Below are 27,925 nucleotides of genomic sequence, written 5' to 3'. Positions count from 1 at the left end.
TGCCACCTTGCTTTTGTGTAGTGCTTAAGGATGCCCTGTAGTTAATATAATTTGCTGTTCTTCAAGCACTAATTCACATGTGCAGTAATTCAAAGGAAACCCAAAGGAAGTTACATGGAATTTTTCTTTTGGCAGTGCTTGGTAAGCATGTTTCATCATCCCAGAAATTCTGTTCAGTCAAAGCCTAATTTTGGAAAAGAAGAAAAACTGTCTGTTTCTGTCTGGAACTTGCATGATACAAAGCAAGCAATTAAGCTTTCTGCCTGAAGACTTGTAATTAGTAGTCGAAAAAATTAATAACTGTAAGGGAAAACTCAATAGGAGTTGGAATCTTAGGTTTTTCATTTGATTTCAACTGTCACTAAAGACTTGACTGGTTTCATTTCTTCACCTAACCTCTTTTAATGAATATGCTCTATGTTTCTAGTTTCCTTCTCTTTTGGGAATGCTTGATGGCTGTCATTGTGGATTTTTATTTGAGTGAAAATGACAACTTGAGTATAAGTGACAGTTTTCAAATCCACTTTTAAATAGATATGACTTTTTCAAATTCTTTGTTTGATTATATCAAACCCCTTGCAGTGCCTTTAATGGGTCTGTGGGATCTCTTCGGCAGGTGACAAGGACTCCATCTTAAAGCACTTGACAGGATCACTATTTATCCTTTGCCCACTGTACTATCCTTGGTTTTCTACAAAAGTGCTGAGCCATCCCAGCATGCCTACACGTGATTTATGAGTCTGTTGCATACCTTTATCTTGTGCATAAGCCCTGTAGTTACCTCATGCTTATGTGTCACAAGCACAGGCATGAACCTGGTGTGTAACAAGGAATGCGCAAGGGAGAGAGGAATGCTTGACAGAGCACTGTAATTAAGCATGGCGCAAACAGGACATGTCCGTCTGTCAAATAGGAGCTGTAAATTCTGCAACCAAAATGTCCAAGTAAGTGCTCATCCTTTGCTGGACAGATGTGTAGTGGGTTTGATCTGTCAAATGCTAAATGACAGAATTATCATGGGCTAAATCAAAAGCTCTTATTTTTTCAGTTTTAAATTTCAATTTCAAAGGTTTTAGTCTATATTTCTTCTAATGCTGTTCAAACTAATTTTATCCATCAAGACAGGGACAGTGGTTTCTGATTTTGAAATGTCAGATTACTAGTTTCATTACTACTTTTCATTACTAATGCATTTATGCTCCGTGGCAGTTTTTGCGAGTTCGAAGTATTATGCAGATGCAGCTGAGGTATAAATTGTATAAATGACATTAGTAGTAAGTTAGACTAAAGTATATTGAAACAGGCCAAGCAATTGTTCAATTTATTTATTTATATCTTGTATGCTTAAAGGGGCTTTCCTTTGGTTTAGACAGATGTAGCAATGACATTTCCTGATTTCAAGTCCTGGGGAAAAAAATACCTTTATACTACTATATACCTAATACTAGCTGCAGCTGCAGCTAATTCTCTGTTCTTTCTGTTTCTAAGGCCTGCTTCCCCAGCTTTCTGAAAATCATCTTACCTTTTCTGTTTCCCCACAGGAGGTTACCTTGAGTTGGTGTTAACTGCTTGGAGAAAAATCAGTTCTAAATAATGTATGTTTAAGTTACCCCCAGTAGGGAATGGATCTTTTGAAATACTTTTGAATTCTATTTTCTGAGTTTCCGTAGAGTTAAACTTCTTTCTGAACAAAAACTTCCTCATTCTCCTGTCACCAGAAATAAGTTGATCCATTGTTTTTGGTGTTCTGCTATGAGTAAGTCTTAACTGAAATTATACCTGTCATGGGTACCTGTTTATTTAGGTTTTATTGATATTTTCTGCTTTGAATCTCAAAATGTCGCTTCCTTATGCAACAGAGAATGCTGTAAAGAATCTGTTTTATCTATAAGTGGGTATAAGAGTGCTTGTTCACAAATGGGCAGTTGTGCTTGTCATTTTATATATTCACTGACCAAACAGGGAGCAGTCCTGTGGAAAATCCTTTGGAAAATAAGCCTTTTAAATTCAGCAAGGTTTATTTTGAAATATTATCTCAAAATTTCTCATAACTGTTGAGGGAGAAGTTGCAGTCTTATTTTTTATATACCCAGCATTTTGAAAGATAGAATTAAACTACTGGGGCTTGTAGCCTAGTGTCTTCCTGATAGTTACATGTTCTAGTCTCTGTGAAACTGCTTTTACATTTTTTGAACCACTGCACAAATTGCTCAAAAATCTGATTTTAAGTGTTAATTCCACTGTTATGTGTACACACTAGCAATGCTAACTATTTGAACTTTTTTTTTCCTTTCTGTTCAGATGTTGCTTGATAGGTTCTAGGATTTATTTTCTGTTTTAATTTCAGGTTTACAGACTTTCTTAAATTCAGATGACTGCCTACTGGTGGCCCGTATGGAACAGGAACCATTCTTAACTGTGAGCAAGACCATTTTATGCATAATTCTCCTTTTTGGCCTGCTCTATTTATCATCTTACTAGAATGGGATTATGCTCCCAGGATGTTGATAAATGTTGATGAGTTGTAGTTTGAGCACTATTATGCATAAACTGTTGTATTTGAATAACCAGGCATTTTTATTGACACATAAAGGAAGTGTTTGTCTCTCTAATTGTCATACTGTTGTTGAAGTGGTTATCTTTTTATCTTGACTTAGAGTGGAAAAACTGGCAAGGATTGGCAGTTGCCAAGGCAGTCCTTTGCCTCCTGTCAAATTTGGGTTTCTTGCCAGTGTCACTGAAGCAATTTTTAATGTGCTCTTATTAGACAAGAATTGCTTGTATCGTTTTTCTTCTCTACTAAGTCTCAGCTCAGAGTTTGTCAGCAGGATTATGTATGTCCTTGCGATGCTGGTGTTTCGAAGAACGTCTTTAGTTACTTTGGCCCTGTGCATTGAGGCTTGCCTACAGGAGGTGTGGTGACTGTGGTGGCAGAGGGAGATGCTACAGCCTTTTTAGGTCATCGTTAAATCAGGCTGCTGCTGTCATTCTGCTGAAGTTTTGCAGCCCTCCTTCTGAAGATCTCCATCTGCAGTTCTGAAGTCTTTGATGCCCTTGCTAACCATGTATAAGCAGAAAGTTTTTGATTCAGTGGTACAGCTTTTCAGATGCATGTTGTCTTCTTTCCCACTGCTGAGCTGGGCAGTCTCTTGCAGAATTATCTTTTATTTGAAGAAGAAATAGCTCCAGATGGCTACTGCTGCTGCATTACTGTGTGCAAGCAATTATTAGATGTTCTGACTTTCCTTCCTTGTGCTTCTCTACTCTCACTGCTTTGCCTCTCCTTTGCTGGTACCTTCTGCAGTAGTCTTTCTCATTATTTGCCATCCATTACTTAAAACCTTCTAAAAGCAAGTAAAAATAAGTTTTGTTTGCTTGATTCCTTTGTTTTCCCTTCCCCTGTCCTATGAACTTGGAGTAACTGCAAAAGGCTTGAGTAAGCACAGGCTTTGGATCCTGTTTGCTGCTTAGTGCGTTTACTCAAGCTGTTGCTGCTGTTCCTTGTGCAAACAGCTGCTGGTGGCTTTAAGTTGATCTTTTGTTTCTCACGTTGGTTAAACCTGCCCAGGTGCCCTGTGAGCTGGGGGTTCCCTGTGGTTGTGGCACCAGGAGTGGTGAGGGCTCCTTGGGGCCCGGGCTGTTGGGTGGTCTCAGCCTGGGGCACGGACACCTCCCTGGGGATGAATTCTAGCCCAGGCTGGGGTATCAGCCCACCAGCAGTGGGGGGTGCTGGATCAGGCCTGCTGAGCAGAACTGTGGTCTCACAAGGCTGTAGGGATGGCCTGAGTCAGGCTGGGATGTGGGCCCACAGGTGGGACTGGCTTAGTGGGGCTCATGGGCACCTGGGGGATCTGGAGAGGAGCCCTTTAGGAAAGAGTAATGCAGGACTGTGACTGTCCTGCTTTATCTTTTGCATACAAAGTAAAGCCTGATTATTTTTTATTATGAACAGGACGTACTGAAGGAATTAATTCATAAACAAAACATCTGTCTCTCCAGCAGTTTTTTTTTGCTGGGATTGGAATGAGTCATGGGTTTGGGAACTGTGCTGGTCTCAGCACAATGAGATCACCGGAAGACTTAAGGATTTTCACTGTGTTTTCCAGGAAGAAGAAAATATGTTGTGAAGTTAGTAAAACTTACCCTCCTTGCACATGGCCACCTACTTTTATGCCTTTATGATATTGGGAAATGTCCTCCAGGAGAGTAGTTTCCTTTTATTCTCCAATAAAAGCATTACAGAGACTTGGACAAGACTTTCTATACTAGTAAAAGTTAACAACCTGAATGTGATAAGAAAGAATGAAGAATGTCAGGAGTGGTAAGGAGCGGTATGTTGTTGCCCATTCAGTCTTGGCCTAAACTTATAGGCCAAATGGTAAACACCATTATTGAGGGGAAAACATTGAGTTGACTGACTAAAAGTTTCAGAAACAGAAATGTTTCAAAGAAAATAAGATTTTAACTGTAAAATACTTGAAAAGCAGTATTATGGCACTAGGAGATGGAAAATAGACATTGAAAATGAAGCTGTTTTCTTCTGCACTTGCCTTTTCTGAGGTTTTATTTATGAAATGTTAGTTTATTTATATAGCTGAATTACTTATGATTTACTTAAAAGAAGAAATTGAGGTGACTCTGCTTTGACTGCTGCTCAGTCAAATTGAATTGACTCAGTTAATTCCTTCTTACTTTTAGGAGCTGTAGCAGGTTTTTTAATACTGTCTAGCAAGGCTATTATATCTGTATTCTCTAGATTTGGTGCTGTAGTTCTTAAGGTGATAACAGTCAGTAATTTTATTGGCAGAAATTCTTTCAGTCATGGTAGGGCAATCACTTTGCACATGATCTTTCCTTCCTGACACTTCATACAATTCTATAAATTTGATTTGTATAGAAACTGATCCAGTCTCAGGCCCTTAAAAGAATCTACTATTTGTACTTTAGCTGCTGGATCCTGCAGCAGATATTTGAGATATTTTGTTACTGTGGTAGTCAGTGGCACTGTCTCCATGTATCTTGCATATATTCTCACTCTGAGATTATCTGACAATCTCATCAAACAATGGGCTCCTGTGCTCCATTTATTAGTAATAGGCCCTTGCATAGTTTTATTTCCTCTTTAGAGTGGATTTTCTATGGGAGTTTTAATTTTCAAAGTTTATTTTATATATTATATAAATAATATATTTTATATATTATTTAATATGTCTTCGATGCATAGAAGTTGAGGAAGAAGACTTATCCTAAGACTTTGGAGCATGAACAGTTCCTTTTATCCTTGGCAAGGCTATTAGGGTGCAAGAGTGAACTGCTTCCCATGTCTTTCTGTCATTCCCTTATGTAGCCACGGCCCCTGGCATAGCTGTAGTCCAATGTGCTAAAGCCCAGTCATGGATTCGAGCACAGACAATCACACTCCATAGTATGGCCTTTGAGGACCACCTTCAGTGCTTCTGAGTAGAGAGGCTTGGCTTCCACTAGCACAGGAGTTTCTGCAGTAAAAGAAACATCTTCCTCATTGCTTGAGAGGAGACTTGTGGATGCTGAACAAAATGACAAGATATATACTTCCAGTGCAACGTACTTCTCTTCTGATGTCATCGTAGCATTTTCCAAAGTGGGGCTTTGTCCCTCCCCTTTTTATCATAACCTAAGTTATTTCTGTTATTTCATAAGTTATTTATAATAATTTATTTATGTTATTAGTTTGTCTCTTCTGGTAGAGTTTGGGTTATCTCTGCTCTCTGCTAGGAGATGGTTATGTTATGTGGGTAAAAGAACTTTTACCCTTTTGTCTGGAATGTGGAGACGTCTTTGTTAATCTCTTGTGGTAAAGTGGTTTATTACTGTGTCACTTTCCAAATGCTTCTAAATCTTGTGCTTGGAGTTATAATTGATTTTTACTGGTGTTTCAGTAGATATTCTCTGTGTCCCATCCCTTCTTCACTGAGATTCCTCTGAAGTTTCTTGACTGTACCCATACTGTTTTTACAAACATATATTTGTTTCTCCTGCATCTTACCATCCTTGTACCTGTGCTCATGGTGCCTATCTGGATAGCTAGTGCTTTAAGGCAGATGTAGTGAGCTTTTTGTTTATTATGTAGTTAATGTGCTGTTTTTTTTATGGCAAAGTGCTGTTTTCAATGTGGATCAACAAGCCACAGAAATGAGCTTTAATGTCAGTTTCTCAAAGTACATTGTTTGTCTTAATAAGTTCCTATATGCCTTAAACATGCAAGCGTATTTTAGGTGTTGGAAGTTGTAAATGTGTATTGTTTTTTTAAAGCCACCTGTGTAAGTTTAAGCTTCTTTGCCTGTTGTGTTAGCCATTATGAAATGAGTATGTTAGAAGTAAAATGTTAGAGTGATTAAGTCTAATGAATGGCCAAGTATCAGGTTATAGAGTCACTTTATTTACCTACTGACTGTGTGAAATGAAAAGTAAAGGGTAAAATGAAGCTTGATTGAAGATATTCATGTTATTAGATAAACCATTCTCTTTTAATGGCGCTGATTTCTAGATGGGTGATTTTGAGAAGTTACAAGTCTGCAGATAATGCTGCTGATACCTTTTATGAATTTTATGGGTTTTGTTGTTACTATGTCTGCAAAATATTTTAAAGGAGAAACCTATAGCAAAAACACCACTTGATTTAGCCTAAGATGTACTTACAAAGTTTTCTGGGTGCTGTATGTAAGCAGTTAATTACCGAATTATGGAATTGCTTTTAACTACTTACGTTGATTGTTGGATTGCAGTGGCAAAGTAGTTTAATAGCTTTTAACAAAGTATGGTGTTAGGATTAGTAGAGGTTGTGGGTCCTGTTGAGTAAAGAAAGAAAAAGATAAAAACTGCAGGGGAGTCTAGAAGTTCATTGTAACAGGACATATCATTGTCTCTGAAATGGGTTCAGGATTCAAAAATAATAAATTTTAAGAATGTAATTTTAGGGCTTGGTTCTAAAGGAATGTGCAGAGATGAGGGCAAAGTTTGAAGAATGAATTAACCCAGTGAACTGTAGATTACTGCCAAGAGTAGTGCATATTCCTCCCACAGTCTTGCTGTTTTGATACTAATGTGCAGCTGCAAATTTTAGTATAGGTTGAGTGTTGTAATGAATCAGGAAAATACTGGGAGATGAAGGATGTTGACCCCTTTATTTGGTAACATCCCACATTTTATCTGGCATAAGCCACTACTGAAAAGCTTCTTTTGGTTGAGCACAGGACTAGATTTATTTCTCTGTGAAACCGTATTCCTGTCTGTAACTAGAAATTTTTGTCCTTGAGCAATTGTATGAGTTACTACTATTGTGTAGTGGTGGTTAGGTTTTGCAAAGGAGGAGGATTTTCATAAGGCTGTTTATGGTAGAAAAAGAGTGATTTGATATAGATACATCTATGTCTACATGAATTGGTTTTCTAGGCTGCACACCACAGCCAGGGCTGTGTGGCTGTCAGCTGTTTTCCCTTACTTTGTATTCTGATGTCTTAGTTAAAGATGGATTATATCTCTTCCTTTTGTTGGTGCAGGATGTATTTGTGAAATAAAAATCATAATTCTGTATGGAAAATGTTCTTGTTCTTTTGGTTAGATGCCATTTTATCTAGGGGTGTGGCCATGTAAAATATGATGTGGGTTGTATGAAGTTGATTTTGGCACAGAATTGTTGCAGAGGATTTGTTGCTGTGCACCTTGTCAGTTACTATACATACTAATCTGATGGGGAAAATTGAAGATGCCACTCAAATTTAAAATGTGTATTTATCAATCAAGTGTGCATTTGGTGCTAAAATTATCTTTTCATAAGCCTGTGAAGATATATGGAGAGATTATATTATTTCAGGGTCCATATCTGTGCCTCCTCTTTAGAGACAGCATTAATTACTCATTGCAAAGTGATGGTTGACATTTAAGTTGGAAGGGTGTCTGATACATTGAGCTGGTGTCTTCTGGGATTGGTCTGAAGGAAGATGTGCATTGTATATTTTGTTCTGTTTTTTGTTTGTTGTTTGGTTTGGTTTTTTTTCCTTAAAAACCTCTTTGACATGTGAAATTGGTAGATGCCTGGTGCCTGGAAGTCTTAAGTTCTGTGTGCAATAAGCGTGGAACCACTCCTAAGTGAATGATACAGGGGGGTTGTGTTGTATTGTCTTGCTGCATGCCCACCTCCTAGACAGGATGCTTCTTAACAAATGTAGGTGTTACTCCTTCATCCACCTTCTCACACCCTCATGTTGTATTGTCTTAGTTTCAGGCATGTAAAACAGACATGATTCTCCTAATGTTTTCACTTCAAATAAAGGCATTCCAGTCTCTTCCTTGGCAGACTATAAAAAGACAGAAATAGAGAAGGATGTTTTTTGTTTGCTTGGGCTATCTAGGTTACCATAATTCTTTCATCCTTCACTGTGCTGTTACACTGTTTTTCTCAGAATTTAATGTAGAACTGGAAAATTTTGCTATGTGTTTTACAGGTATCCCATACATTGATTAATACCACACTGATCTGTAAGAGATACTAATCTAAAACTTAATGGTTTGTCTGCATCCATAAAGCTGATGAAATCTTCCCCCACCTCAAGAAGTTCCTGCTTGTTTCCTGCAAGGAGTGCAGGGGGGACAGTGGTATTTTATTTATATTTTTATTTTGAAAGAAGACTGTCTTCTTTCCAAGAGGTTATCGCTTGACAAAATTTGTGCATTACCATCTTTGATGGAAACTTTCTAGCTATTAAAATAAAATAATTCTGCCACTGATCACTGATTGCGAATTAGTATGAAACTAATTAAGGAGGACTTACTTGAGAGGAGAGGAGAAAAACCAGTAGTTTCCTTTTTAGATTTTTCTCAGCTTTCTCTGAAATTGAACAGGTCAGTGTTAAAAAAAAACCAACTAACCAAAAATAAAAAAACCCAGAAAACTCTGTAAATTTCAGTGTACAAGGTCAGTTTGCAGTCATGGTTTTCTTAAATGGATTCTGTCAGGAGAGCAGAGCTAAGCTATCAAACATAGTGGGGGCTAGAAGCCATGGATGACATTTTTAATAATTTCTGAGATGATAACATCCTTTGAACAAAACACTGGATCAGACCATTTTATTTTTGTTTGTAATTTCTTAAGTTTGCAGAACACTCTGCAATTTTGCAAGCTTTGTTGAACTCACCCATTCTGAAGTAAGTGATGCTTGTTACTACTGGAAGATTCTTGGAAAGAAGTATGCAGCATGTCAGAAATGCGTTCAGGTTGTGTTATTTGCCAAAAAGAAAAATTATTTAACTGCTGCAAAGTATCAGCGTACTGCCAACAGATGGTTTACTACTTTTACGTAGTGCTTCTTTTCCCTCAAGAAAAACATTCATGTAGTAGTTCATAGAGGTGTGTCTGCTCTTACAGAGATTTTAATTTTCCCAGAACCACATATATTTCATTCTTAAAAGCATTATGCATTTTGCTAGTAAGTTATTCTTCTTAGGCATTTGGAGTGATTGAAAAAAAGGCACTATTTATATTTACTGAGAAATGTTGGTTCACCATAGATGGATGAAATAAAATGCTTTAATACCTTGATGTTATGTTTTATTGTCTTGTCCCAATGTATTACCGTGATTTTGTACTTTTCCCCAGCATTAAAGTAATATAAAGGAATTTCTTGTTTTTTTTTTCTGGTGTGGGTGTTGCAGGTTGCAGTTTAGAAAATTGAAAATATTTAGCCTGAGGAGCCTGACTTTGTTCTCTTTTGGGGTATTTAATTTAATGGATGACTGCAACTTGTACCAATGTCAGTTATGTGAGGAGGAATGGAAATGGAACTGTGAGGATTTGTAAAACCTGCTTTCAGAGTATACTGAATTATACTAGTTGGAGAAAGCAAGTGGTAAGAGTACTATGTGCCAGCTGTCAGTTCAAACAGTTTTGTGTGGGGGTTTATATTTTCATTCTTTAAAACACCTTCAGCTGATGCTGTAGGAATAATCTCTCTCTGGCAACCTGTCCACTATGAATCTATTTAATGTGTTTTTTCAATTATCAGTACTTAACCAGCATCTGGTTCTGAGATGTCTTGGCAGAGTAGGTGATGTGAGTTAGGGTGTTGTAGTTTTGGGTGCTGTACTGCAGTAATAGCATTGCATCTTTTGCTTGTTATATTCCTATAGGCAACAGTTCTGATAGCTGTGTAACTCAGGCAAACTTTAACCTGCTTTTTGCTACCTCTCTGTTTAAGCCAACCAATAATGGAGTCAGTATACTGAGAAATTTTATACTATCATGAGCCCCATTTTTTTTTATCAAGGAAAAGCCCCATATGAGCTCCTGTTTCAGCACTTTTTAGTAAGTTTGGTTCTTTGTAGCAAGTTTTGATTTTGAAACATTTTGTCTAGGTTGGCTCCATGCCATGTCTTCAGTCAGTGATTTCAATATTTGATGAAAATATGTGACATTTTGGGTTCTCTCTTTAAAGCACAGTTTCATGATCATTGTAAACTAACACTGCTGGGGGCCCATGGGAGCCCTAATCTTACCACCTGCACTTCATTCCTGTGTGCTGACACACAGCTGTGGAGTGCACTATATCAGGGAGCTTGATCTGAGTAAAAGCAAAAGTAATCACTATTTTTTTCAAGATAGCTTAAAACTGGATTAATTCTCATCTAGTTCACTGCACTACCACAGAAGCATTTATGCTGTCATAAGGAAGAGAAGTACAAAATTAAATCAATAATTTTTGCCAGTACGAGTGCTTGAGGTGGTCATAAGTTAAATGAGAAACAACACAAACTACTAAAAGAAACTGTGCATATTCTAAACTACAGTCCTTTCAACTAGTTTCCCTTTCCTTGAGGAACATGGCTGCTCCTTCTCACTATTATCCTTTAATTTCATATTTTTAGTGATTTTTCTTTGCCCAAATATGGACAAACAATTGAACAAGCAATAATAGCTCACATGCAACTTCAGACCAGTTGATTTGGGTTTGTGATAAAGTATGTGAATAAGTTGGAACTGCTTTAATGGTGCCTCTGATGCTGTCTCATGTGATATTAATCACACTGGATTAATTAAGGAAATTAGGTTTGCATGAAAGTAGCATGAGATGTAGAAAGACAAATGATTTAGAAATGTATTCTAAGGAGTTAGTATCTTTCTAGTCCTTACTGGAAGAGTGAAAGGAAGCTGTGTTATGTCTCAAACAATTTTTAACTGTCCAAAGTGATGGCACACAGAATGTGCCTCCTGACTTTTGGGGAGTGTCAATCTAGAGAACTGCAAGTGTTAAAAGACAGAACTGGAAGTAAAATTATTGTACAGTAGGAGAAATACAAATAGAAAAATCCCCTGTTAAGTTGGAATAATTAGTTATTCAGATGTCAAATGGCTTTTTTTTTTCTTTCCTACAAAAAGATTGAAGAACATGGTAGATGTCGAAGTGAAGTGCTTGTGTTTTGCTGACTATTTATGGCAGTAGCTGTAGAAGGAGTATTCCCTCCTTATAGTAGTCTGGAGATCTTGAGTTGGTAGAGGCCCATAAGGGTCTCTAAGTTCAAGTCCTTGCTTCTCCCAGGGCTACCTAAATCTAAACCATATGATAAGTGCATTGTCCAGATGCTCCCTGAACTCTGATAGGCTTGGTGAGGTGACCACTTACTTGGGGAGCCTGTTCCAAAGACCAGACAAACAGTTCTTTCAGTTGGTGCCATTTTCTGGTGCCATCAGTGAAACTGTGCGTAGACTTGAGGATTGCTTTTCAGAACAGATGTAGGATAATGGGAAAAGGCCTAGAGAGGTGAGGTGTTTGGAAGAAGAAATCTGTGAGGAATGGCAGAAGAAACTGTGACAGTCCCTCCCACAAATGAAAGTCTAAGGCTGGGTGTAATAAATGGTCTTAAGATCTAAACACTTCTGAAAGGTCGGAAGAATTAAGCTAACCTCATAAGACTATAATTTTCAATGTTGGGATGCAAAAGTAGTAGTTCTTACTGCTGTCAGTGTCCCAGTATCTGGAGGGCAAATCTCTACAAAGGCAAATCTGGTCTCTCTGTGGCTTTGTTATAACATTTGGTAGTTCCTAAATTTCCTGGTGAATCTGTGTGATTCAAAATGTTCCTGTTAAAAAAGGATGAGTCCAGCACAGTCTTCCCAAGAAGTTCTTGACTGACTTTTGGTAAACAGTTTTGTAGACTGGGTGGTGCTATTTAATGTGTTGTCCATCTTTATTTTCAAATTCTTACATTCTTGAAAAATTAATGACTTTCATATTGTGGGATTCTTACAAGGAGAATCTGAGTGGGTCTCTAGCTGTTGCTCTTCACTCAGAAAGAGCTAGAGAGGGCTGTACCACCTCTACAGAGATGGCTTTGCCTCCCCGGGGCAACTCGCAGAAACACCTCCAGCTTTTCATACTGGTTCCAGGGCAGGGCACGTTTAAGGAATACTGCTGCTTTTGGCAGTTAAGAAAATGCTGAAAGAATCAGTGTACACTGATTTTTGAATTATTATTTTATTAATTCTTATAAATATAGTCTTGATCCAGAATGCTGTGAAAACATAAGCAAAAATTAATTTTAATTTGCTGCATTTCTTGAATATAGATTTGTTTTCTTGTACACCTGTTGAAAATAATCTACTAACAGTCTGCAGCAATTCACTCGCAGAATCACAGTACAGAAAAGTTATGTCTTACATTGGAGTTGAATTTTCCCAGATTGCAGTAGTTTCCGTTCATTTCAGTATTACATCCTTTTTGTGAGCTGGAATCTATGATACTCTTTACTAGGACATTAGCTTCTAGATCTGGAATTGCTGTTTTCAGATTATGAAATATGACCTGGAATATACAGTAACCCATCCCTCTATACATTTCTGGTGCCTTATGTTACCTCCTACTTAATTTTCTGTACCATTTAGAGACAGTTTAGGGGCAGAGTCTCAAAAGAACAAAGTGATACTGCATCTTCTGCTTTTGCTGCCTGTGCCTTGAGGAAGTACAGGTATTACTTACCATGATGCTCTGTGTATGTATTTCACTCAACAGAGCAGAGTGAAGAAATGAAAGCAGCTGCTCTGTCTTCCCCATGCAAGTGGGACTGGTTCTCATTTGCCCATTTATGGGATTTCTGTGATGTCCCTGATAATCTTTGTAAGGAGATGTTTAGGTTTTTTACTGGGTGATGGAGGAAGGCGTACCAAACTTCTAGGTGGTTGTTTTTTTTTTTAAAGATTGCATTACAGATGAAATAAAATCAAAAGTACCTTCCTTTTTTTTACTGTCTCTTTATAAATACATATTCCATTCAGAGCTCTTTATCTTTTCAGATCTGTAGATCCATACAACTTGCACAGAATTCAAATCACCTTCCCTTGTAATGAAAGGTTATAGGAAATGCCCAGGGCCTCAGGCTACCTGTCTCAGGTGAAGAAATGTGTCCAGCACTGAGGTATTTATTGCTTCTGTCTGATTGTAAGATCCTATTACTGTGCATTTCTCCTGTCCTATTTTTTTCCTTGACCAAAACCATCACATGTTCTCAGGCGACACAGCATGGTTGCCAGTGTAGTTTTTCATGTTTCTTTTGCTTATTCTAGGAGCTTTTGAGAAATTCAGTGATTCAAACAAGGTTTCTTGAAGGGTTCAGTAAACAGTGCTGCTAAATTCCCCTAATCCAACAATGTCTTGATTAAAAACAAAGTTAAGTCTTGTATTTCAAATTTACAGTAAATTCTGCCATGCATTGGTCTTGGATTAGGTGGGCTGCAATATAAGACAGAAAGAAGTTACTGCTTTAGCATGTAAGATTCAAGTTTTGTGTTTAGGAGCTGCTGCTCTCTGAAGTCTGCTTATGTCCTATTCAGCTTGATTGGGCAGTTTATTTTGTAATTATATGTAAATGAAAACATATTTCTTGTTTCTAGTTTGAACTGCTACAAATGCAGATCCAATTTCATAATTTTTATATTTTAGAATGAATACATTACTCAAATGAACCAGTCTTAGCTGAGAAGTTATTTGGAAAAATAAATTGGAAATGTGACAGCCTACAAATAACTCTGGAGAATGATTAAGGTTTTTTCAGTCATTACTTCTAAAAGTCATAAACCCCCCCCCCATGTTAATAGGAATTAATGGAATTTTTCTGGCTGCTGCAGCTGCTGCTGCTATTGTCCTAATTTAAATTAATATCTTTAAAGCAAAGTTAGGTTTGAAAATAGGATGACAGCAGATGATCTGATTTATTTTTTATGTTCAAGCATTTTAAATATTTTACCCCGACTGTTTCAGAATAAGGTTGATCTACTGATTTGATCCCTGTTTGCAGAGCTAATTAACTTGGTGTTGTTCCTCTAGGATAAAGTTATGCCTAATAAATACATTGCAAACCAACTTTTAAAACTTGTATATTTTAATATTTGCTCTTTAAAAATTTATAAATTAGTTGCCTTGGGGTTTAAATGGGTTTTTTTGCTTTTTTCAGAATTGTACTTGCTATTTGTTTGAGATGACAGCAAATACAGGACTTTGATGACCTGTAATATTCAAAGTAGTTTAAGCACTTCCAGCAAGTAAATACCAGGCAACTATCACAATAGCAAAGCTGTTCTTTTGGCAGCAGTATCTTGCAATGATTTCCTTAAGTAGATGTCATCTTTTGGGATAGTGGCTTTATTAAAAGCAGATTTGAGTGCTTGCTAGAGTTACTGTTCCAAGAATAGTTGGTTGCTCAGATGATTTCACACTGCAGGCAGCATTTCAGTGGTTAGCCTGTCCTGTGAGCACATCCATGTTTGTGATTAAACTAAAGAGCCTTGAAAACAGCCAGGTTTAGCATACTGAACATTTTTTTTCTTTTTTTTTCCAGCTCTTGCTTTGTGTTGTAATTTACTCCTATTTGAATTCTGCATGCTGAGGATTAGTTTCCTTTCTGCATACCTATACCCTCAACAAAGATACTGTAAATCCCCATTTTTCCACTTATTTGCATAGAGTCCTATGAAACATGTGGGTGTAAAGATAAATTAGCTATTTGCTGGCTGTGTGCCTGAAAACAGTCTGAGATTATGGCTGACCAGAAAACTGTCCAGTTTTTTTGGGGTTTTTTTGGTTTTTTTTTTTTTGGGTTTTTTTTTTTGGTTTTTTTTTTTTTTTTTTTTTTTATTGAGCATGTGGGATGCATTAAGGATTCAGCTTGATTATCTTGGTTTTATTTAATCTTCTTTTTAAGAAATTGCCTTTAATTGTTGTCCTTTTACATACTTCTAGAGGAATAGTCAGTTGTTCACAGAGGGAGCTTTTAGTGATAGAAATATAATGGAGGAGAACTCCAGTAGAGAAAGATGTGAGAAGATGCAAATGAGCAGCGCATTGCAGGCACTTTTTCAAATCCACACAGGAATCTTTCCTCTCTATGTTTCTCCTGTGTGCTGGGGGCACAGTGTAAATGCTCACATCCTGTTCCATAATGCTATAGTAGATGGAGTGAAAAATTGCAGAAGAAAATGGGGGTCTTTGTTTAGCCAAAAGCATCAGAATAATAATTTGAGTGAAAGTAAATATGTGGAACAAAGCATGTGGGGTAGGAAATGTGGTCTCTGTTTCTGAACTGTTAGGTTTACTGGAACCTTTAAATCCCCCTTACCTTAGAGGGGTTAACGTTGCAAGCAGTAATACACTGTCTGAGAGTGCTCAGAGATCCTCCACCAAAGTTTCTTTAAGGATTTTATGTTTTATTTGAGTACAAATGGGAGGAAAAAGTTTGTGTTCCAGTGCATGAGTTCATACAGGCCTTGAGTGGAAACTGCTGATGGTTTGAATTTGTCCTGGAATGTGCGCCAAGAGAAAACATAATTGTGGAAAGAAATATGCATCTATAATATGAAGTTGTGCATGTACAGGCAGGGGTTTGGGTTTGGGGTTTTTTTTTTAATAAAAAGAGGGATTTTGTTGGAGAATGGGAAAAAATGAGACTTATTCATGTTCCTTGAAGAAATGTATATGTTTATTTATTTATCATATAAAACTGCCAGAGATAGTATTATCTCCACTTGTGAAAACAGGGAGCATTGGAAGGCTCTACTTATTTAAACAGAGGTCCTCTGCATACATCTACTAGTGCATAGGAGAAGGTTGCTCATTTGAATTCAGCTGCTGATTTTTTGACCTGATTTTTTTGAAAAACAAGTTCATCTAAACTATATTGACATCTCAATCTCAGAAGTCTGTTTGTACACAGTTAGTTATTTTCTTCTTTGAGTAAATGGGCTTCAGTGGTTTGTGTTAGTGTCAGTTTTCACATCAGATTTGGAAGTTGAGTCAAGTACACTGTGTTAGAATTGTTTGAATATGGCTTCTGAAGCTGTTGTGAGCCCAAGTTCTGGGAACAGAATGATCACAATCTCTGAAGCCAGGAGTCCACACTTTGATTGGAAGTTCCAGTCACAGTCCAGGTATCTACTGTGTCTATGCACAGCTTCTGGTAAGTGTATACAAACCAGCTTAGTGTTAAAGCCAGTAGCAGCATGCAGCAGTAAACCACTAACATTTTGTGATACTGTAGCTTGCATCTTGTCTTAATCCAGGAAGCCTTTACATCCCTGAGTTATCTTTGAAATCATATTGTATTTTACAATTTGTGATCATTAAGAAAATGTCTGAAAACATCTATTCAACAACTCAGTTGCAGAATTAATAGCATCAAATCATTGTAATCTGGAAAGTACTTTTTCAGTTGAATGTCACTAGAGTGTCTTTTAACTGGACAGCACTTCTGTGTGTTTTCCCAAAAAGCTATTCATTGAAAATTCTTTAGGCACATGAAGATCTGGGTTTTGAAAAAATGATCAGTCTCTAGCTCAGTCAGGAGGAGGTCTGTGTGTTTAAATCCATTGTTGCTAACAGTAGCCTTGAATTAAAAAAAAAAGAAAAGAATTAACTCAAAAGCTAGTTGCAGTATCCCAACAGTTCAAAAGCTGTTATGATGTACTTTGCAAATATTTCTATAACACAGAAGAAGAGAGAAGTATGTGATTAATGTGAAAACAACACATTTTCTTTCACAACTTTTTTCTAAGTAAGTACCATGTAAGTTTATTCTTTTGATTCTGTTTTCATGTAAATATATTCATTGTTAAAGGATAGGTAACTAAGATGTTGGGACTTATGAGATCACAGCTTGTCAGGAGCTATGCATTCTTTGATCCCTTGAAATTGGTCTGGATTTTTCTTTTGATAGAGACCGTTTTTAAATCCAGTTCACTTTTTTAAAGGTTCATGTAAAATGACCTGATGCTAAAACGTGTCAAAATTCAAATACCTCTGTGTTGATTAACTGAGGTATGCTGTTACAATTTTTTTTGGCACAGGATTCTGTTTGCATCCCAAAATTAGCAGCTGGTGAATTCAGTTTGGACTAAGTTGTGCTGTCTCATGTGTAGGTTTGTTTGTTTGTTAGTTTTATTTAAGATAAGGGAATGTTTTAAATAGTGACAACAAACCGTTGAGACTGAAAGTGTTAAGGCAATTATCTTGCTGGTAGTATGCTCACAAAAAATAATGAACCAGTGACCCTTTTGGTTTTATAATCTAATTTGGCTGTAGTTTATTTACATTTATTTTAAATTATGGCAAATATCAAATGATCCCACAGGCAGAATTATCAGGTAGTTCAGGCTGAGTATAATCAGTACTAAGAAAGCTAAGGCTGTCAAAAAGATCTGTCAGCTTGAAAGCCTTAGTAATACAGAAATGTGTAAATTAATGTATGTGCATTGGAGTGTCGTTACATTGGAATGATTAAAGGTGTCATTCAGCAGTTTCCATGAATGGGAGCCTGTGTATGTGTTGCAAGAACTCAGTGCAGAACTAACTGGAGTTACAGTTTACATAAAGACCCTGTTAATGTCCCCTCTCAGTTCTCCCTCCTTTGGTTAGGCTCTTCTGCCAGCTGAGGTTTGTTTTTTGGGATGTGCATGACTAAGCAGCTTCCCTCCTCCCTCCCTGTTCTCTACAATAATTTTTTCCTGTATGAATGTGTATGTCTCTCCTGAGACAAATGTCTCTCCTAAGTCAACTGTGCTGTTTTGTTACGAAACACATTGAGGAACTGACCTGGGTCAGAATTACACAGCCCGAAAGGAGAGGTGTGGTTTTGTCTGCATTGACCCCGATGGTGTCTCTGACATTGTTTCCTGTGCAGTTGCCCAGTCAGTAATTCCTGAGTTGAGAGGATGAGATGCTAAAGCTGCAGAGTTGCAAGAGCTGTGCAATCAAGTGATGTCACCAGGAGCAGTGCTCCTGAAGAACACTCTCACCAAGTCTGCAGCTGTCTCTGTCCTCTGTGAACGGGACTTCTTGTGTGCCAGCACAACCACTCCTTCCCTGTGCCCTTGCAGAGCTTTCCCTGTGTATGTGGGACACAGATCTGAGTTTCCCTCCGTTATCAGAGGGGGAATTAATGAAGATTTTATGCTGCATGAAGTTAAACGGGGTGTTTCTCTGAGGAGAATGTGCAACATACTGAAGTGCTTGTACTTCTGCCCAAAATAAGCTAAGCTTGTATAAGCAAATTTAAGAAGTGTGGAGAACAACTTCAGTGAACACACTTAAATACTTCGAAAATTCTGCCTTTACAAATACGAAATTATTTTCTAAATTCTTTGAGACATTAAAAATTTTCTTTGAAGGTCAGTTTTTAATGCCTGAGTAAGTGGACTTTGATATAACTTAATAGTTTCTAATATTGTGAACTTTGATATAACTTAAGGGTTTCTAATATTGTTTTATATTTATGATTTTATTTTTAGAGAGCACCAGTCTGCTATACCTGTGATCTACAATGAATGCCAAATCTGCAATCAGCAAAGAGATTTTTGCCCCACATGATGAAAGGATGCTGGGAGCTGTTCAAGTGAAAAGAAGAACAAAAAAAAAGATTCCTTTTCTAGCTACTGGGGGTCAGGGTGAATATTTAACGTACATATGCCTGTCAGGTAAGTTTAATGACTTTTGACATCCAGTTATTTGTTTAGGTTTATCTTTGATTAACTGATTAGCTGTTGTCTGAAGCCATAAGGAGCTGGGTGATTCCAATCTTCATAGTGTATGAGAGAATTATAGCATTTTTACCTTTTGTCTTGAGGAACCGTGTGATCTAGGCTATTTATATTTATATACTATAATAAATTGAACAGGTGGTTTCATTGTTTAAAAACTCCTGTGTGTTCTCACAGCCCAGCTGCAGAGTATGAATAAATAGAATATTTGGTAACAGTCTTTCCTCAGTCAGAAAAGATATTTTTTAGAAGGATGAACTTTTCAGGACATTAAAGTGATGTACAATGTAATTTTTATGCTGTGTTTCAATGAGTGCCAGCTGAGTGTGTGTGAATACCTTTGGTATTTAGGGTCATTTAGTCACTTATGTTTTTAGGCATATCAGTTGCTCCCTTTGAGTGTGTGCATTTTGCTGAAAGTACAGCTAGTGGCCAGAAGAAATGTGCTATGACTCTCAGAAAAGAACCATTATTTTTGAACTAAATGAGAGTTTCAGGACTCTTTCAAATTGTGGTGTTATTTTTTTAAATAATGTTAAAACTTTCAAAGCATAGGAGGTAAAACTCAGTGACTCTACTACTGTTCTAGCACATCACATATCTCCCCAAAAAGTGTACATTTACTAAATGTTACTGGATGAGATGTTATTCAGATACATATATACAAATAGTTCTGTTAAAATACAAGCTGCAGAGGAATTGCACTCGCATACTGAGGTCAGTGAGACAAAACAGAAGACCTTTCATTTACAGCTGAGTAATTGCTTGTCATATCATATTTTATGATATCCCAACTTGGGATATCATAAAATATCCCAAGTTGGAAGTGACCCACAAGGATCATCAAGGCCAACTCCTGGCCCTGCATTTTGGTAAACCCAAAAATGGCACCATGTGTCTGAAAGCATTTCCAAATGCTTTGTGAACTGTGCCAGGCTTGGTGCTGTGACCGGTTCCCTGGGGAGCCTGTTCAAGGGCTTGAACACCCTCTGAATAAAGAACCTTTTTCTGATACCCAGCCAAAGCCTTCCCTTACAGAGTTTCATGCTAGTTCCTCAGGTCCTATCAGTGGTCATGAGAGTGAAGAGACCAATGTGTGACCCTCTGCTTCCTCTTCTTCAGGAAGCTGTGGACCACAGTGAGGCCTTCCCTCAGTCTCTTATTTTCTAGGCTGAGCAAGCCAAGTGACCTCAGCCATTCTCGCCACATAGAGAGCTTCAAGGATGGATTTAAAAATTGATTCCCCATGGCTGTTCCATAGACTTGCGGTTTTAATACTCTGTGTTGACCTAAGAATTGCGTGCTTCAGTCTTCTCAAGGTGTAGAGGAAACTAATCTAGGCCTCTCAACTCTTTAAGAAATGTTCAAATCAATAATGTTTTTGAGCAAAGCTAAATTCTTTTGGCAGTCATATTTCTCAAATGTCAGTCCAGTTTTTTTCTAAGTCTTCTTGTAAATAGCAATCATGTTCTAGGTCTGTGCAGTAAGTTTTGGGATACCCAGGTGTTTGATACCCATGTTCATTATTAAAGGTTAAAGATGTTCTCTATGCTTACAATTTTCTGTAGGCTAAATATTCTGTAGGTGGATTTTTTTTTGTCTTGATATTTTTTTTATTCAATATATTGATAGCCCTTCTTCCACTCCCCCGCCCCATATTCATATGTATCGGTCAACATGGATTTTAAAACGGTGAATGGTCTTAAATGCATTTATTGTTTTACTGCCACAGCATATTATGAGTAGGGAAGAAATAGTGGATGTCCTGACTTAAGCAGAGTTTGCTACTTAGGATAAGGAGAAGCATTCAGGTTCTAAATAAAATTACTTTGTGGCAGACACTCAAAAGCTACAAATTGATATTGCAAGAACCCTCACATGTGGCTCACTGTTCATGGTGTTTTGCACAGATCTGAGACCAGGTTTTCTCATATACATTTCTAGTTTATATTATGAGAGTACAGTATGATTGGTAATATCAGTAGATAACAAAGTGACTAGGGAGAGGACTGCCTAGCTGTGTTTGATGTCACATTCCAAGCATCCTACTCAGCAAGATTATGCAATTCAGTCGGGTCAAGTGTAGTTAGTTATGTGGTCGGGAATCATCAAAGGCACAAAACCATGCATTGGGGAGCAGGTGTTTCTGCCACTGTTTAAAAGAAATTGTGATGAGGATAAACTGTGATTTTTTGCCTATTCCTAATGGCTGTGAAGCAATAATGGTTTTAGTTGCAGCACATTGTTACGGAAAAAGCTTCTGTTTAGTGAGGCTAAGTTAATGTGGTCATAGCAATTTAGCTGTGCCCCAAACAATCCAAGATGGATTGTATCTTGGGACAGCAGAATATACTTGATTACCTTCCTTTTTTGATGTAATATGTACAGTGAAGCAGTCACAACGGTGGCTAGCTCTGAATTTGTATTTGCATTTCAGGCAACATTTCATGTGCTTTGATGCTGAGTGTTGTAACCTCTTCCCTGGAAATGCCTTTATCAGCCTTTGACTCTTGTCCCAGGTTTGCTATGTATTAGGTAAACAAAGTGACTGGAATATCTGTGTTCATAGTTTTCTTGGACTAATTCAGTTCGGCCTTTGCTGAAAGGAATTTGATAATTTACTCTTTAGAACAGAATCTGTCAGTTGAAAGAACAGAAACTGAGCCCTTATATCCTTTGGGGATATAAATATAAAACACCATGTCTAGTTGTAGTTTCATCCAAGATGTGGTACAGAAAATGAAACATCAGCCACTGTGACAGCTACTTCTATTTACTGCTCACTTTGAAGCAGAGAAATTGCACAAATTGTTATAACCGGACTTAAATGTTTTCCTTTCAGTGTTGAACTGAATTTTGGTGTTGAAAAGACATTTTATCATGGTTGTTTATTTGAATTTCTGGAAGTGTGGATAGAGGTGCTGAGCAGGGAGAATGCCCTTAGCCTCAGAGATGGGACAGTGAACCATTGAAAGAATCAAATATTGAGAAGAGCGAGATGGGAGAGTAAGGAAGAGTCTTCTTTAGTATTGGTATTTGAAGTGTGTACTGGGTTTTTTGATTGTACAATATTGAATACTTAGATGGTTAGAAGTAAACATTAATGCTTGAAAGAGGTTTAGCTAAAGCCTGTAATCTGAAACTGGACACACATTAAGCTAAGAAAGCTGTAGCAGGACTGCTTGATAGCCTGGTGGTAACCAAGCAGCTGGGTTTCCTGCAGCTTTCTAGCCTAGTGTTGGAGCTAGCCAAGTCAAACTGGCAAAGAGAACCAAGATAGATCTTTAAGGAGTTATTCAGCTGAAGAAGAACAAGAAAGGAGTAGACAGATGGGAACACAGAGGTGGTGTGGCTGTAGGCAGAACAGAGAAAACGAACACTGGGATTTTTGTAATGTAAAAGAGGATTTAACACAGAGAAAAGACAAGAAATCCAAAGCTGAAAGTGGATGTTTATCACCTCCTCCACACTAGCAGACCTAGTGAGAGTTATTGGATCAGGTCTAAGTTTTCATTTTGTCACCATTGTCTTATGTAATTGATACATAATTGTTTAAAATAGTTCTTAGCCTTATTTAGAATTTTGAATTAAGTATAAAATACTTAAACGGTTGCTTCAGAAATATAGGTCATTGGCCTACTTGCCAATGGGTGGTATTTTCCCTTCTGTTTACATTTTGTGAGAATGTTACTTCACTGTTCATCATATTCAGGTTCAATCCGACCCACTTAGATGTCAGACTCTATTGAATATTTGATTTTTTCATACAAAAAAGGTTATGACTGACACAGGAGATTTGGTCAGCCCAGAAGAGCACACCAGCCAAATGGTGGTCTGGTCTTCTGCCAGCTCTGACCTGGACAGGTGTTTGCAGACAGCTGCAGGCCAGTTTACAGACTGGCCTGCAGCTGTCTGCAAACACCTGTCCAGGTCAGAGCCTGTCTGAAGACCAGACCAGCTGTCAGACACCTGTCCAGGTGTTTGCTTTGTCCAGCCCCATGGACCCAGACTGGATGATGGATGAACATCTGGGCACAGACTGGGATGTTCAGCAGGGACTGAATACAAGTTTTGTATTGTGTTTTGTTGTGAAAATTCAAATTCCTTTTTTCAGAACAGAGAAAAAAACCAAACAAGCTTCTTTCTTCACTATCTCATCTTGGTAATGGCTTCTTTAAGGTGAAGGTTTAATAGTTCAGGAATTTGTAAGGCAAATTATGTCTAGCTCCTCTTGCTGTGTGCTCAGTGACCTATATTTACTGGCCATAAATTGGATAATGGAAAACACTGATGTTTTTCAAATTGTTGCACAGTGGGGTTACATTCATGTACTGTATTATGTGTGTCTAAATAAATATATATTAAATGTACATATACAGCATATAGCTCCTAGTGCTAATATTAACAAGACATAATTGCCTTCATCTACCTATTATGAATTATTTTTGATACTGAATATAGTTCTTAACCAAGACTCTTCCTTCCTTTTTCGGAACGTACTTTGTCTTTGTTAGGTACTTCTGGTATTTTAACTCCAGGGTTCCCATAAGGAGCTTTATAAGGTCAAATATCAGTTGCTCATAATAATAATAAATTTCAAATTCCATTTTATAAAAGAGATTTTAAAATCTTTTCCTAAGGGTCTTTGAAAAACAAAACTGGTGCATTTTGACTGGAAGCCAGATTAACCTTCTCTTCTTCATTATTGATCTCTCTGTATATATTGAAGTAGAAGAGAAAATTATGAACTACTTTGGAGGGTAGGATGCATTTATTGATTGTATGCTTAATATGTCTCGATGCTCTGATCCCTTCTGATTCTGAGTTGTCCAACGTAATATAACCAGTCCTTTTCCACAAGAATTTTGTGTAGGAGGACATCTTTTTACAGCAATGCTACAGAATTATGTATCTGAAAGCATTTAGTCTTAAGATTGGTGTGTTTTGGTTTGCTTTTTTTTTCTCTTTTTAGGGTGGAGGAGGAATGTATGTGTTCCTATCCATCCTCCCAATACCCTACTTGATCTTATTCACGTGCAGGAAATATTTTCTAAATGGCAAGCTGGAGATGTGCAGTTATGTGTCTGCTGTTTAGCACTTTTTTTCCCCCAAATCCTTCAGAATGGAATTGTAGCAGATTGATAAAGCTTAACAGTTTACTGTGCATCAGTATTGTTCTCCAGAGCTCAGTAGGACTGCACCCAGTCCTGATTAATACCTTTATTTATCATCTGGATGAGGGGATCAAGCACATCCTCTGCAGATTACAGACTACACCAAGATGGGCAGGAGTGTTGATCATCTGGAGGGCAGGAAGGCTCTGCAGAGGGATCTGGGCAGGCTGGATCAGGGGGCCAAGGCCAGCGGTATGAGATTCAATAAAGTCAAGTTCCAGATCCTGCACTTGGAGCACAAGAACCCCAGGCAGCACTGCAGGCTGGAGACAGAGTAGCTGGGAAGATGTCAGCTGGAAAAGGATCTAGGAGTGCTGGTCAACAGCTGGATAAACATGTTTCAGCGTGTGCCCAGGTGGCCAGGAAGGCCAATGGCATCCAGATCTGTATCAGCAATAGTGTGGGCAACAGGACCAGAGCAGTCCCTTTGTACTCAGCATTTTTGAGACTGCATCCAGCATTCAGTTCTGGGCCTGTCACTGCAAGGAAGACATTGAGGTGCTGGAGCATGTCCAGAGAAGGGTAACCAAGCTGGTGATGGTTCTAGAGGGTAATTCCTTTGAGAAGCAGCTGAGGGAATTTGGGTCATTTAACCTGGAGAAAAGGATACTCAGGGAAGGTGTTATGGCTCTCTATGGCTGCCTGAAAGGAGGTTGTAGCAAGGTGGGGGTCAGCCTCTTCTCCCAGGTAACCAGTGATAAGAAAATGGCCTCAAGCTATGCCAGAGAGGTTCAGGCTGGGCATCAGGAGGAACTTCTTCACAGTGGGGGTTCTTAAACACTGGCATGGACTGCTCAGGGTGAAGGTGGAGTTTCCATTCCTGGAGGTGTTCCAAGGGAAATGACTGGATGTGGCACTTAGTGCCGTGGCATGTCTGATACGGTGATGTTCAGTCAAAGGTTGGACTTAATGATCTGAGGTTTTCTTCTATCTAAATGATTCTGTGACTCTCTGAGCAGTTTTTAAAATATTTGTCAGTACACAGAATTTCTGTTACTAATGTCGCTTTCAGTTCTATTCAGACTTGATTTTGTGAAATTATTTTTCCTTCCACCTCAACTAGACATAAACTCCTTGGAAAGACTTCCAAAATCTCAAATAAGAAATATTGGAAAAATAAGGAGGGCAAAAATGTGAGCAAAACAAAGACATTGAAAACTTGACGGGAAATGTGAGGCATCAGATGTGTTTATTCAGTCATATGTAAATTTGAAGTAATTAAAAGCAATAAATTCAACATTCATAAATACAAAGCCAGTTTTGATGCAGCAAGATTTATGCATAAAACAATTTGGTTGTAAAACTGTAGACTGGAAGTGTACACTGGGAGCTGCTTGTTGCCTCATTTATCATAAAGGAAGCTTGATGAGATTATTAGTTGGACTTTGTGGTGTTTTTCATGGAGGCATGCAAAAATTACAGTGAAAATTTCTACAAAAAGTAGTTTTGTTGCAGACTTCTCACTCCCCTCCATGTTCAGAAGAGAATGGGGGCTCTGTAGAGCCTTATCCATTTGTTATAATTACTTGTGCTGGCTAGGTTAGGATTCCTTAAGAGCTGGCAGCACCTTACTTCAGTGGTGATGACATATTTCAGTGCCACATTTTGCCCAGAACGTGGCAGATGCTTGCCTCAAGTTTAATGCCAGGTTAAAATGTTTGAATGTCATGATGTCTTTGGAAACAGTTTGTTCATTCTTTGTCCAAGTGAGGCTTTTGGCAAGGTTTGTTGCTATCTTGTATGTGATAAACATGCAGAGCTGTAAAGTAAGGCTCTACTTAACAAATTTCCGTGGTTGCTGTCCCTTCAAGTTGGAGTACAGCAACCATGCACATAAGACCTGTGTGAGTATCCCCTAATTGGTAGTTTTGGCAGCAGTTATTCTTGTGGTACCATAATAGTTAAAACTCCTGTGTTTTGCTTTGCAATAGGATTCATTCTGAACAGTTTGCTTAGAAGTTTTTGTAGTGCTGGGGTGTAGTATGTATAATACCCTGACTCACTGCATTATGGATTGTTGAACTTGAATCATACTGGGCAGAAAACATCTGGAATGTTCCCTTGATCCTGCATTTCTGAAGGCATTTCCATTGATTGCTGTATAGTTGTGCTCTTAGAAGTAATATCATCTTGTGAACAAAACCAGAAGTTCTTTCTCCCTGACCAATGCTTACTGTATTAGACTCTTTTAGTAGATAAACATCAGATTAAAATCTTATCCTTTTATAGTACTCTAAGCTGTATGAGTGAAAGCCTATAAGTTTTCACCACACATCTGGCCTTCAGATACTGTACTATGGAGTAATTTTCAGCACAGAGCAACACGTAAGAAGTACTTAACAGAGAAACTGCTAAGCTGATTACAGTATTGCATCAAGCTTCTCTATCATTAGGTACATTTTATTGTTGCCTTGACAAAAAGGAAGATGAATAATGCAGTTCTGATGTCTAAATATTTTCTGTTTGGGACTTTAATCTGTAAATAATCCTTTTAAAGCAAGTAAAATTGAAAAAAAACCAGATCAGAAATGACTGATTTTCTGGTGTGCTTAGCCTGTATCCCCCAGTTTGTAGAAACTGCTGCCACAGGAGCTCCTGTACCAATCAAGTAGCAAGACACCTGAAAAACACAGTGGGGGGAATTAGTTAATGAACTAAATGTGTCTGATCATCCCTCACTGTTGTAATATCTGAATGTTTCAGACTGGCAATAAAAACAAGCTCATATTTTCATATATGCATGTATATGTGCTACTGTGAACAAGTACTCTGCATTTACAGCAGGCATTGTTTTTCCTCCAGCCTACCTATGTTTAGATTTTTAGTAACTTGCTTTTGTACTCTGATTATGCATATCCTAACAAGAAGGAAAAAACAACATATGAAGGGTGGGGAGGCTGAGAGAATATAAACTATGCAAAGTTTTGTTGGCCTCATATCAGGGAGGAGCCTACCCATTAGTCCAAGTTAAAACAATCTGTAGTAACTGTTTAGCTGGAACAACTTCATAGAGAAAGTCTGGCACACCCAGTCAGCTGCTTTTCTGTTCATTAGAGCTCAGCAGCACACAGTAACTCTCAGTAGCCTCAGGGAATAATGACAAAGTTAAAACCCTACTAATTTTCTAATGTTACTGTTTTAAACAAAACTTCATTTGGGTGAAATTTTTAGGAGCTGAATCTGAGCAAACTTTATAACATTGCGGAACAGACTTGTCAGGCAGTGAAGTTCCATGGGCGTTTTTAGCCCCTAATTCTAACTAGTTATTGGAAAATTACTTTAAGCATTCAATTCTCCTTTCATATTGTCTGCTTAGACCTGTCTTTAGAGGACAGGCTCAGCTGGAAGGGAAGCTGCAACATAAGTCTTGCTGGATGAAATAACTGGTAAATGCTTTTCCTGGGTAATATGATAGCAGCCCCTGCTGTGTCAGTTTTCTTAAACCTGTGCCTCATGTCACTCTGTGGAACACAGATAGTGTGGAACACACATAATAATGGCAAGAGCAATTTTCTGTGACTGGATCAATGACTTGGAAGGGAATAGAATGTTAAAAGAACATTCTCTTACTTTTAGCAAGAGAAGTGTTTACAACATGTATTTAAAGCAGTTACACAAAGTATTCTTTTTCTGAGTGAGGCAAAAAATTGGAAGCTGAAGTAAATAAAAGCTTTAAACCTCCAGACATTATATTTATTTG

At 37.9% G+C, this 27,925-nt stretch overlaps 2 protein-coding genes across 2 annotated transcripts in view; both read left to right on the top strand.

Moving 5' to 3' along the window:
- The window catches only part of LOC127059645 (translation initiation factor IF-2-like), a 37,358-nt gene extending 18,370 nt beyond the window's left edge, over positions 1-18,988 (top strand). Inside the window, exons 4-5 of the mRNA XM_050974920.1 lie at positions 2,348-2,418; positions 18,803-18,988. Of these exons, the coding sequence (XP_050830877.1) occupies positions 2,348-2,418; positions 18,803-18,838 (107 nt within the window). The 3' untranslated portion in view covers positions 18,839-18,988. The remainder of the gene's footprint in view (positions 1-2,347; positions 2,419-18,802) is intronic.
- Positions 18,846-27,925, top strand: part of STXBP6 (syntaxin binding protein 6) — a 57,684-nt gene continuing 48,604 nt past the window's right edge. The window contains exon 1 of the mRNA XM_018907473.3: positions 18,846-18,988. Coding sequence (XP_018763018.1) covers positions 18,978-18,988 — 11 coding nt within the window. The 5' untranslated portion in view covers positions 18,846-18,977. The remainder of the gene's footprint in view (positions 18,989-27,925) is intronic.

Source organism: Serinus canaria, chromosome 5 (genome assembly GCF_022539315.1).
Source record: "Serinus canaria isolate serCan28SL12 chromosome 5, serCan2020, whole genome shotgun sequence".
In the NCBI taxonomy this organism is placed as follows: domain Eukaryota; kingdom Metazoa; phylum Chordata; class Aves; order Passeriformes; family Fringillidae; genus Serinus; species Serinus canaria.
The sequence above is the reverse complement of the archived record's forward strand: the minus strand, read 5'-3'. Positions and strand labels throughout refer to the sequence as shown.